Source organism: Brassica oleracea, chromosome C1 (genome assembly GCF_000695525.1).
Source record: "Brassica oleracea var. oleracea cultivar TO1000 chromosome C1, BOL, whole genome shotgun sequence".
NCBI lineage: Eukaryota > Viridiplantae > Streptophyta > Magnoliopsida > Brassicales > Brassicaceae > Brassica > Brassica oleracea.
The window spans coordinates 24,518,622-24,531,585 of record NC_027748.1 but is presented as its reverse complement, the minus strand read 5'-3'; the positions used below and the strand labels follow the sequence as shown (position 1 = coordinate 24,531,585).

Sequence of the window (12,964 nt, the reverse complement as noted above, 5' to 3'; positions counted from 1 at the left end):
TAATCTTTTATAGACACAAACTTAAACAAAACGAAGAGTTAAATGTAATTTTTTTTTTTGTTACACTTCCCGGAAAAAAACGGTTACAACATGGACTTTCATAATATGGCCTTTTAACATATTAATGTTATGGACATTTAGTAATTATCTTGATGAAAAACAAAGACTATAAATAATTTATTATTAGTAAAATTATGAAATTATTTACAATTTGATGACTAATTCATCGCCCTTTTTTATATGTTAAATTTTTCATAGAAGTTTAAAAATCATTTTATTTTCTTTAAATATGTATAACTAATTTATAATCTTTTATGCCATACTAAGTCATAATATAATATTTCTTCATATTTTTCATTAATAACCATTGTTTTTATATATCGTCTACAATTCTCTAATTACGTCTATTTATTCAATTTTGTATATGATATCGAATATTCATCATAAATAGATGGTTTAAGATGCCAAAAAAAACTATTTACTTGGTGAATATAATACATCAAATATTACAAATACATTATTTAGTTAAATAAATAACCAAAAAACGAAAATTCAAATCCGCGCTAGCGCGCAGATCAAGGTCTAGTTAGTATTATGTTAATAGTATTGATGTTAAAAAAAATATTTACTTTCATGATTCCATTCCGCGCATTTTGAGTCGACTTCATGAGAGTTGAAAACTTTAATTTATTATCTTATGCAAGTTTTATGTTATTTTGGTTTTTCTTTTTTAAACTAATTATGTGTTTCAGAGGGTGGAATAACTTTCAATTGCTTTTATTATGCAACTACATTTTCTGAATTATGGAACTATACTTTATTAATTTCACCCAGTTATTGTTTGTTTATAACTACGTTTTTCCGATTTTTATTTGTTAAACCCCTAAGTCCATAACTACTAAAACGTGATAGGCAAAATATAAAAATATTATATTCCAAAGCTTTTTCTCAAACTTGCAAACACCGTATATCAAATTTTAATATTACTGTACCCATTGTAAAAATCCTCTGGCTTCGCCCCCTGATAACAATCATACCTTTAATTCTACCTAGCTACAATTAAAGTATATCTTATGTTATACAAAATCATAATATATAATTTCAACATTAATATAGATATCTTATCCCGCGCAAAGCGCATGTTACTACCTAGTTCATTAGTTACCTAAGAGGGACTTTTTTAATTTAAAAAAAAACTGCAAATATAAAATAGTGCGTATTAAATGGTAAAAGAAATAACAAAAAATAATTTCGCTAAATAAAACCAAAAGTTATCAACAATATATAAAACAATTTGTAATTAAAACACAAGAAGACTTCCAAAAATTCTTCAAGAAAACTTTCATGGAAGTCGTCTAAACCCTAAATATACCCTAAACTCAAATAATTAACTAAATAGAAACAAATAATTCATTAAACTTTAATACAACTTAAAAAGTGTTTAATATACACAAAACTAAATTCATATAGATCACAATTTAATTTTTCAAAAAAAATGTTAAGGTACCAAAATCCAACCCTAAGAATACATCCCTTATTTATTAATGAAGAAACATTTTGAAAAAGAAACCTTGGAAAGATAAAATATTTACAAGGATGTCACGCTTAGGTGGCAGTTCCACCTTCTCTCTCAGCCAACATATTAAACTATCCATATTTCTCTAGAGTATTTACAAAGAATGCCATTCTCATCCAAATATATCGTGCTCTTAAACTTCCCACATTACCTTATAATAAAATTTCTAACTTATGTCACTCTCTTCTCACTAAGACATAAACAATAGATTTAATAATATTTTATCTTCCCACATTACCTTATAATAAAATTATTTTAACTTGATAATTTCAATTCAAAACGTGAAGTGGTTGCCAACCAAGAAATTAATACATATGTTCGTAGCCAGAGAGTTTATTATATTTCATTTACCAAAACGTGAATTTCATGCCAACCAAGATATACATATGTTCGTAGCCAGAGAATTTCATGCCAACCAAGAATTATTATTATTTCAAACTCTCCTCACGTAAGGGTCTTCGATGACACCACTTCCATGTGTATATGTGCTACTTTCATTTACAAAACAATTGTTTTTCAAAATTCGATCTTTCAACTTAAACTATCAAACAAATAGACATGATTTCTAAGGTGGCACAATTACTTCATAATTCGATGAAGAAGAGCCGGTTTAGATTGTTAGAATTAAAATCATGGCTATTTATTGCAAAAACTATTCAATTATTTCCGGTTATTCAATTTTATTGTTGAATGTATCTAGCCTAATAACTTACCTTTGTACGTCCGTTTATTATGCACGATGTGGACTTTTTTTTATTTTAGGTTAGTATATATATAGTATTGTCTAAATTAAGTAAATAAAACCCCCAAAATCCCGTAGATATGATAAACCATTATGATGATTCCGCAAGTTTATACCACATTTATAGAGAATATCAAATCAGTGACCTTCTATGGTAAACAGGGAATATATTATGCTATGATTTCAAAGTGATTGACAATCTATTTCGGAATGGCATTTATTGCCTTAGAGTACGCATCAAGTCACGTTAATTCTGTGATTCCCTCTTATATAACTCAAGGAGGATGTACGTCATTTCTACAATCAGATAAACATTTCTAAAGAGCAAAACACAAAAAAAATGTCTACGATGAATAACATTTCTGAGTTGAAACCTTTCAAGTTAATGTGGAAGGTTAAGGTTAAAATCATTCGGCTATGGAAGCAATATTCAGCTGCCGGGGGCGAGACTATTGAAATGGTTTTCATGGATTCTAGAGTAAGTCCCTATACCGGTTTTACATTGCTAAAAACTAATGTTTATTGTCGTATAGATCTTGGTTTCTTACTATTCTATGCTCATTTTTAACTCTAGGGTGATAAGATTCATGGGACCGTGAAGAAGGATGAAGTGGGACAGTTCGCCCATGTGCTGCAGCAGGGACAAACGAAACTCCTAATTAATTTTACGGTTACCCATTCAAGTGGTTCTTATCGGACAACCAAACATCCATACAAGGTGGTTTTCCTTCCTACAACCCGTGTCAGGATATGTGAGGCGTTGCCTTACAACATGACTGGATTGGAGCCGGTTAATTACCGTGATGTACTCAATGGGAAGCTCGATCCAGACTTCTTAGTTGGTAATTGATGTTATGTACTATAATAATATTAAACAAAAGTATTCTTTGAAATCTTTTATAATTCTATTTAGTTACTAATCTATATTCTATTCCTCTGAAATTTCCAAGTTGTTGAAGTGTCCCACATTGAAGTTGTGTCTGTCAATGGTAAGGACACCCAGAAGATCTCTGTGGAACTGCGTGATGCTGAGTAAGTGAAGAAATATAATTTAACTTTATATTATATATTATTCTATGGCTTTATATCGATACTTATATATTTTTGGTATTGTGTGTAGGGATGAACGTCTCCCCCTGGTGTTATGGGGGAAGTTTGCAGAGGATATCAGTGATGCAGTTCAGTTGCATTCTGAGAACACAGTTATTTGTGTTCTGAGGTTTGGCAAAATCAAAATTTGGAAAGGTAACTTTGTTAGGTTCTGTGTGCTTACTAATGTGACATTGTTATATAGTATGGTTGTAACGTTTTAATAAGTAAAATATTCTTTTTTTCAGATGAGCGTAGTGTCTCCAATGCATACAACGTCTCAGATGTGTCAGTAAACCCAGAGAACATGGCTGAGGTCCAAGCTTTCATACGTTTGTAAGTATATATCAAATGTTTTTATATGTAACCATTTCAAAGGACGTCTCAGATGGGGTTTTGTGTACATCAAATGATTATATATGTGACCATTTCGTTAAATGCAGGCTACCAAAAGATGGTTTGAAATTGTCTATTGTTGACTCTAAGCCGCTTGCGTTGGCGAATGCTGTGTCTGAAAAGGATGACTTTTTTGTGCACACACCTAGGAAGACTATTGCTGAGGTGCTTGAATCGAGACAGGTGCTGATTTCTAAAACAATTTGATTTTGTGTCTATTATGTTTCCATATCGTCTCACGTTTGTGTAATGTGACTCAGGTGGAGAAGTGTATTGTAATGGCCACAATTGCGGGTATCGACTCTGACATGGGTTGGTACTACCTGAGTTGCAAGGTCTGTGCCAAGAAGGTAATTACAGTGCCTAACGACAACTATGATGATGGAGATGAGGACGATGTTCTTGCATGCAATTACTATTGTCCCAAATGCAAGACTAACAGCCCCAAACTATTGCCAAGGTTTGTTGTTTTAAAATTTTATGCAATTATAACTATTATCTTTGGGACCATCGAGAGCTCCGTATACTTATTCTAAAATTATCTTTATCGTTAGGTACAAGTTACATTTGGTTGTTCTTGACAATACCAATGACTGCAAGTTTCTCCTCTTTGATAATCTGGCACTACAACTGCTGCACCAACCATGTATTGAGCTCACTGGTCCTATTACTGATGAGGTAGAGATGTTCAATATTTTCTGTTCTTAATATTATCGTTAATATGGCCTTTGGTAAAAATGTTTTTTTCTACTTTTTCAGATTCAGGATCCTGATGTGTTGCCCCCCATTCTCAACGATTTGAAGGGAAAAACTTTTCTTTTCAAGATTCAGATTGAAAAGGAGAATTTTGTTTACAAGCATGACACATTTAAGGTCCTCAAGATTATCACAAATCTTGGAATGATAAATGAGTTTGAAGCGGCCCAATCTCCTACGGTAAAACCTCAGTTTATATTGTAGAAATATTATTCTTTCTTTTTATTGATGCATGGTTTTTAACTATATTATGTGATATGTCTAGGGAAGTGAAAACATGCTATCTGGGACATTTTCAACTCAGTCTGATGCACCTGAGGTCCTATTATAGCTTTTTTGTGTTTGTGTACCGTGCATTTGGTTTATGTATAAACTTTGGATCTCATTTTTTAATTTTTATAAATATAGGGGTCTTTGATGATCCAGGGTGGTTCATCTGGGTCAACTGATCTGACACCAGCAAAGCGCACCAGGACACCAATCATCAATTTGGAGGAGGCTTTTGATCAGAACTCGGTTACAAAAATGGCGTGTACCATAAAGGTCAAGAAAGAGAAGTTCGAAAAAAGTGGCTAGAGTGAGGATGGGGTTATTTGTGTGCTGGAGCAGAGGCTTTTGTTTCATTTATTTTGAGATTTTCGTTTTGCATTTTCAGTTTTTGGATTTAAGTTCGATTTGAAGTTCTTTGAAGCTTCATATCATATGTTGTTCAAGTTTATTAATGGTAATATGATGCCTCTGCTCTTTGTGAGTTTCTATTTCTTATGCTTAATCAGTTTTTCAGTTGAATTGAGTCGCTTTTAAGCTATATTTTACACTATCATTAAGAGCAAGTTTGTTTCAGACGAACTGACGAGATTTACCTTCCTAACGTTTCAATCTATAATATACTTTTTTTAACGTACCTTTGATCACCAGTTGAGCTGAATGGGAAATATCTTTCTTGCTTTCTCCATAATGTCATCCATTCAGATAGTCTGATACTCCAAGACAGAGATACTCTGATTCTGCAGTAACAGTACAAAACTTATCCATAGGTTTTAACAGTAAAAGAATAACTCCCGCTCTGCAAGTAGCTTTGAAGTTATCTGAACAAAACAGTAGAATGGAAAGCACTTACATTTGTCGTTCAGAGTTGGGAGAAAATGGTCGTAGAAACTCAGAACATATCTTCGTTACCCTAGAATGTTTAGTAAGATCAGTATTAAAGGTATAGAGAAAACTGACACAATAGTCATTAAATTGAAAGGTTGAGATTTTAGTTTACCAAATTTCGTCCATGTCTGAATTTACAATTGAATCACTGTAAGATTCTCAGGTGATGGATCCTTGCTGCAATTGAGGACAGAGATATATTAGTGCATAAGGAATTAATAAAAAAAGAAGATCAATTGGATAACGCCGTTGAATTTACTATGCTTATACTAATACAACCATAAACGAAACAGACACAAAATCAAGCTAATAGCTACACTAACCTCCTTAGAATCTTTAAATCGTTGTTAGATTTTCATAAAATCGCAAAGGGATTTGGATTTCGGAATTGTGTTCTTCGAAAACATAAAATAATGTTTGGAAAATCGAGGAAGAAGAGTTAACAGAAGAATCTATGATATACGAAAAGCTTGGGCTATTTTAACATGAAACGACATATAGTGGGCTTTATTATTGGTTATTTTAGATAGTTGTTTTGTTAACATGATACGACATATAATGGGCTTTATTATTAATATTTGGTAAGGGCCATCGTTTATTTGAAACTCTATTGGGTATTTACCTTATGATTTTGTTGACATATTATTGACATATCAGCAGGAGTAAACAGCTCTTACTTTCCATATACTAAATAATCTAAGGTATTGTTTCCATATTTGTTGATTGAAAAATATTACGTCCGGTTGTGAAACACAAAATAAAAGAGCTGAAAAGCTTCAGCAATTAAACTTATATCTCAACACACCAAATTGCTGAAACATAGAACCAGAATCTAAGGTTGACATGAACAGAACCAGCAGCAAAAAAAAGAATGGAAATGGTGATGGCATTCCTCCTCCTAAGAGAAGAAAACAAGGTATTAATTCTTTGTCAAGGGGCTTCACCAAATGACGTACTTGGTTTCAAGTTTCCCTCCGTATGACTGATAAAACGTTGTCTTTCTTTTCTCCTGCAAGTTAACCGCACAAATGAAGAACCAGATCTTAATGTGCTGCAAGACACAACAAATTCGAATGGGAATATAACAAAAGATGCAAGAATGCAAAGGCGTCTCAGACTGATTCAAAAACGTAAATTTGGTGATCGAAATATTCAAGAGGTTAATCAAACAGGGATCTCCATGATTCAATCGCAAAATGTCCACAAATTACCAAGTCAAGGCAGTCGAATTGAAACACAGAATCAGAATATCTCCGTCATGGAGAATCATCCCATTGAAACGCAATCTAACCAAACGGCAGGTAGCACAACTAATTCACTTACTGGATAAAAATGTTTAAAATAGGAGAAACTTACAGACTCACATATGTTACGTAGATTTAATGGCGTCGACGGTAGAGCAATCTGGTTATCCTTCTAAGAAGAGGGCATGTAGGGAGAAGAGCTCATCATTGATCAGAAAGCAAGAAAGTGTTAAAGGAAACACTAAGTTCTCAAATAGACATGGTGGACATACTATTTGGATGTCCCCCTCGGTTCAGAACATAACACAATCAACCCTATCTGATATTGGAGTTTTGATAAATCCTACACAGACACTGTGCAGTGAAGGTCCACATTCCTCAGGTACAACTAATCTTACAGATATACCTGGACCATCATCATCAGCTATAAGTGTAGAATCCGACTCCTCAGGTCTGTAATTAAATTTGTTAATATTTTTTCTACAAAAAATTGTTTGTAATACTATTTAGGCATTTAGTAAGACATGGTATGTGTTTTCATAATTCTCCTGAAATTTTGGTTGCAGATAATGATGATGATTTATGGGATTGTTCAAGTGGTGAAGGTGTGGAGACTGGAACAGACTCAGATACATGCGATGATAACAGCTCAGAAATTCTAAAACGTCAGGCACAGACGAAATTTGAGCTTGTGTCTAAAGCTGAGAAGGCTCTAGCAGAAATGTTTGGTCGGTTACAAAATAAGAAGACAAAAGTTGCAGATTCTGCACCAATAGTTTCTACTCAAGAGAAAGGAGATAGATGTACGAAAAATATGGTTGTTGACCGGACTAGGTTCTACGTTTTCTACGAATATGGCTTTGCAAAAAATAAGGCAAAGTTGAACAACTTATTATATCTAGATTTTGCAGATATGTCTACTCGGTTACAAAAGAAGAAGACAGCAGTTACAGTATGTGCACCTATAGTGTCCACTAAAGAGAAAGGAGATAGAGGTACGTGCAATGTAGTTGTTGATCCGACAAGGTTCAAGCTTTTTTATTCTAGATAACAAAAATATGATGGTGATCTGACTAATAAGTTTTAAACAATTTTTTTTCTTACAACTTTTATAAGCTGACTGTTAACTGTAATTGTTGTAGATTACAAAGATGATGGTGATCTGACTATTAAATGTCCAAAGTGCGGGGCTCTTTTCTGGTACAATGAACGTGTAAGCAAGAGTAGGAATGCCAGAATACCTGTATACACTATGTGTTGTATGCGAGGCAAAATTCAGCTCCCAGTGCTACAACCACCACCATAATTTCTACAGGGTCTGCTTACAAATGATGATCCTATCAGTAAGCATTACCAGGACAATATCAGGGCTCTAAATATGATGTTTTCTTTTACATCTCTGGGAGGAAAAATTGATAACTCAGTCAATATGGGTAAAGGTCCTAAGGTTTTCAAACTTCATGGAGAGAATTTTCACTTGATTGGTAGTGTGAAACCTAAACCTACCGAACCCGCGAAGTTCTCACAGTTATATATTCATGATACAGAAAATGAGGTTCGAAATAGGATATCAGCTTTGAGGTATGTAAGATACACGTTCCCGTCACTCTTTTATACTTTCGTAATTAGAGTGTGGTTGGCATGTTATAATTACTAATGTAATATGTAATTTTTCCATTTCGAACCAGTGGGAATTCGAAACGAAGCAAGATAAGAGAAGATCTGGTTGAGGCGATAATGAACATGCTAAGGGTCTCTAATGTTCATGTGAAGACATTCAGAAATGCAAAGGACAGATTTAATAATGAAGACGAACGGGAAGAGTTATCTCTGGTTTTGATTCACAGTCGACTAAAGGATGGTCGTGTTTACAATTTGCCCACTTCTTCTGAAGTAGCTGCATTAGTGGTTGGAGATTTTCAGGAAAATATGGACAAGCGTGATATTATTTTGGAGAAGAATTCTGGAAAGCTGAAAAGGATCAACGAATTGCATCCTTGCTATCTTCCACTTCAGTATCCACTCATATTTCCATATGGAGAAGATGGCTTTCGCTTAGGTATCCAACATGGTTTCACGGGATTCAAAAAAAAATAGAAAACCCAACATAAGTATGAGGGAGTTCTTTGCATATCGGATTATGGTTCGTGAGGTTGGTTCGCAGCTCCTTCTACTATCACGCCATTTACTTCAACAGTTTCTGGTCGATGCCTATACTATGATCGAGAGCCATCGTCTTCGGTATATTCGGAAAAACCAGTCAAATCTCCGGACACTGAAATTTAGCAAGTTTGTTGCTGCTGCAAATGATGGCAATTCTAGCGTGGCTATAGAAGGTAACCGTATCATCATTCCATCATCATTCACAGGTGGTCCAAGGTATATGCATCAAATGTATTTGGATGCCATGTCTATATGCAAATACTTTGGATTTCCAGATCTTTTTATAACCTTCACATGTAACCCTAAGTGGCCCGAGCTAACAAGGTATTTTAAGAAGTACAACCTCAAGTCTGAGGATCGACCAGATTTGTGTTGTAGACTTTTTAAAATTAAGCTTGACAGCATGATGGATGATCTTACAAAAAAGCAGCTTCTTGGAAAGACAGTCTCTGGTATGTCATTCATTAAATTTATTATTTTTTTCATTTCGAAAATTTATACACAGTTTTCTAAAGTACTTGCTGATTAAAGTTAAGTCCTATTTATGTACTTTTATTGTTCCTAAATTGATTAATATTTACTTGCAGCTATCTATACAATAGAGTTTCAGAAAAGAGGACTCCCACATGCTCATATTCTATTGTTCATGGACTCTAAGCACAAACTTCCAAATGCTGAAGATATTGATCGCATCATAGCAGCTGAAATCCCTGATAAAGCTGAGGAACCAAGATTATATGACATTGTCAAGGACATGATGATTCATGGTCCATGTGGGAAGGTTAATAGAGATTCTCCATGTATGCAAGATGGGAAGTGTAGCAAATTTTTTCCTCGAAAACATGTTGAGAAGACAACTGTGGATGAACAAGGGTATCCTGTTTATAGGAGACGAGAAAATGGGTCCTCAGTTGAGAAGAAAGGAATTCCATGTGATAATCGGTTTGTGGTTCCCTACAACAAGGAGCTATTGCTTGCGTATAATGCTCATATTAATGTGGAATGGTGTAATCAGTCGCGGTCTATTAAGTACTTATTTAAGTACATTAACAAAGGCCAAGACCGTGTTACAGGAACGGTTACTCAGAAGTGTAATGTCGAGGCTACTTTGGCAGGAACATCAACTAACACGGCAGATGTAGTAGGTGATACCAGAGCCACAGAAGCTGATAGGACAGCTGCAGATGGAGGGGAACCAACTATTGACGAAATTAAAAACTATTTCGATGCAAGGTATATATTGTTTATGTTCTATGTGACTTCCATATTGTTTTATATAAAATTTGCTTTAATTAAAGTAAATTCCATTTGTTTATTTATAAATAGATATCTATCTGCTTGCGAATCGACATGGAGGATTCTAGCATTCCCAACACAGTACCGTTCTACACCTGTGGAGAAGCTTACGTTTCATCTTGAGGGAGAGCAACCAGTAGTCTACAAACATGGTGATACTGTCGAAAGTGTATTGGCTCGAGTGCAGCTTACAAAGACTATGTTTTTAGCTTGGTTTGATTGTTGTGAACTATACCCTGAAGCTAGAGAAATTACATATGTGGAAATGCCTACCCGATTTGTCTATGATGCTAAGCAAAAGGTTTGGAATCCAAGAAAGAAAGGTTTTGCTATTGAAAGGTTAACACCCGTTTCTCCAGGTTCTGGCCCACGTTATTTTCTGAGGGTTCTTCTTAACAAGGTAAAGGGTCCAAGGTGCTACAATGATATCAAGACGGTTAAAGGGATAATCCTTCCCACTTATGAGGATGCCTGTTACGAGCTTGGTTTGCTGGATGACGACAAAGAGTATATTGAAGGATTAAAAGAATGCAGCTTTTGGGCTTCCAGCGGGTACGTGCGCCACTTATTTGCAAAGATGTTGTTATCTGGGTCTCTATCTATGCCGAAATTAGTATGGGAATCATGCACTGATATATTATCAGAAGATATCCTATACATTGAGAGGAAGAAGCGTAAAAATCCTGGTGAGCTCAAGAAGTATTTTCTTTTAAATATTTCTGTGCATTTATTCTGTCTTCTAACAAACTATTTGTTATTGGTATATCAGGACTAATTTTGAGTGAGGAAGAAGTGCTGAATGAAACGTTAGTATTGATTGAAAAAATACTGCGTTCAAAAAATAATTCACTGACTAAGTGGGAGACAATGCCAAAACCTGTTTTTATTGATCATTCTGTTTATGACAACAATCTATTACAAGAGGAGCTAAACTACGCAAGAGAAGAATTGCGAGGGCAACATGACCAGTGGATTACACAGTTGACTGATGAGCAAAGGTCTGTTTATGATGCAATTCTAGGATCGGTTATGAGTGGTAAAGGTGGAGTCTTTTTTGTCTATGGGTTTGGAGGAACGGGAAAAACATTTTTATGGAATATTCTTTCAGCTGCAATAAGGTCAAAGGGTGATGTTGTTCTTAATGTTGCATCTAGCGGTATTGCTTCTTTATTGCTTCCAGGTGGGAGGACCGCTCATTCAAGGTTTGGTATTCCTATAAGTCCAGATGAGTTCTCCACTTGCAATATAGAACCTGGAAGCAATCAGGCCGAATTGGTTGCGAAGGCTTCAATGATTATTTGGGACGAAGCCCCTATGATGAGCAAACATTGCTTTGAGGCCTTGGATCGTACTTTATGTGACATTATGAAGACTACTGATGGAAGGCCATTTGGTGGCAAAGTAGTTGTTTTTGGTGGTGATTTCCGGCAAATACTACCAGTTATTCCAAGGGGAAACCGAGCTGATATTGTCATGGCGGCGCTAAACTCTTCTTATCTATGGAAGCATTGCAAAGTGTTACAGCTGACAAAGAATATGAGGCTCTTTTCAGAAACAGATCCTCGAGAAGCTGAGGAGATTAAAAAATTTTCCGACTGGATTTTGGATGTAGGTGACGGAAAGATTAACGAGCCAAACAGTGGAGAAACTATGATTGATATTCCTAAAGATCTGCTGGTTATGAAGTGCACTGATCCTATTGAAGCTATCGTCTCTGAAGTATATGGCAACACTTTCAAAGATTCTAAGGATCCATTATTTTTCCAGGAAAGAGCAATATTGTGTCCTACGAACGAAGATGTTGATGTTATTAACAACTATATGCTTGATCGTCTAGCAGGTAATTTTTTAGACGTTGCAGTCTATTAAACGTATGTTACGAGTTTTGTTGCTACTATGTTCTTTTATACTGTGTATCATAGGATTCTTACGACACATTTTTGTCTATTAGGTGAGGAGAGGACTTATTTGAGTTCAGATAGAATTGATCCAGCTGATTTAAAATCCAACGATGACTCTGTTTTCTCTCCAGAGTTTTTGAATAGTATCAAAACATCAGGATTACCTAATCATGCTCTAAGGCTTAGGATTGGTACACCAGTTATGCTGATTAGAAATTTGGATCCCACAGAAGGACAATGTAATGGGACAAGGTTGCAGATTACTGGGCTGGCTAAACATATTCTTCAAGCGAAAATCATCACTGGAACTCGAGTTGGGGAAACAGTTTTTTTACACCGAGTCTTGATAGAGCCCTCAGATTCAAAGCTTCCTTTCAAAATGAGACGTAGGCAATTTCCCCTGAAAGTGGCCTTTGCTATGACCATCAACAAGAGCCAGGGTCAAACACTATCTAATGTGGGTCTGTTTCTACCAAGACCTGTTTTTTCACATGGTCAATTGTACGTGGCTGTGTCTAGGGTAAAGTCAAGGAAGGGATTGAAAATTCTAATTGCTGATAAAGACCAAAAACCTCAAGAATCAACCCTCAATGTTGTATTCAAGGAAGTTTTCCAGAATCTGTTTGAAAACTGCAATGCAGAATAG

General features: G+C 35.1%; 1 protein-coding gene and 1 pseudogene across 1 annotated transcript; both read left to right on the top strand.

Moving 5' to 3' along the window:
- The first annotated feature begins 2,658 nt into the window (after positions 1 to 2,658).
- Positions 2,659 to 5,135, top strand: LOC106335685 (replication protein A 70 kDa DNA-binding subunit C-like). Its single transcript, XM_013774268.1, has 11 exons — positions 2,659 to 2,796; positions 2,893 to 3,160; positions 3,269 to 3,350; positions 3,439 to 3,563; positions 3,656 to 3,743; positions 3,851 to 3,986; positions 4,064 to 4,263; positions 4,358 to 4,481; positions 4,563 to 4,739; positions 4,825 to 4,878; positions 4,968 to 5,135. The coding sequence occupies exons 1-11, from the start codon at positions 2,659 to 2,661 to the stop codon at positions 5,133 to 5,135; spliced, it is 1,560 nt and encodes a 519-aa protein (XP_013629722.1).
- A 1,961-nt stretch (positions 5,136 to 7,096) lies between these two features.
- On the top strand, positions 7,097 to 12,964 carry LOC106335674 (annotated as a pseudogene).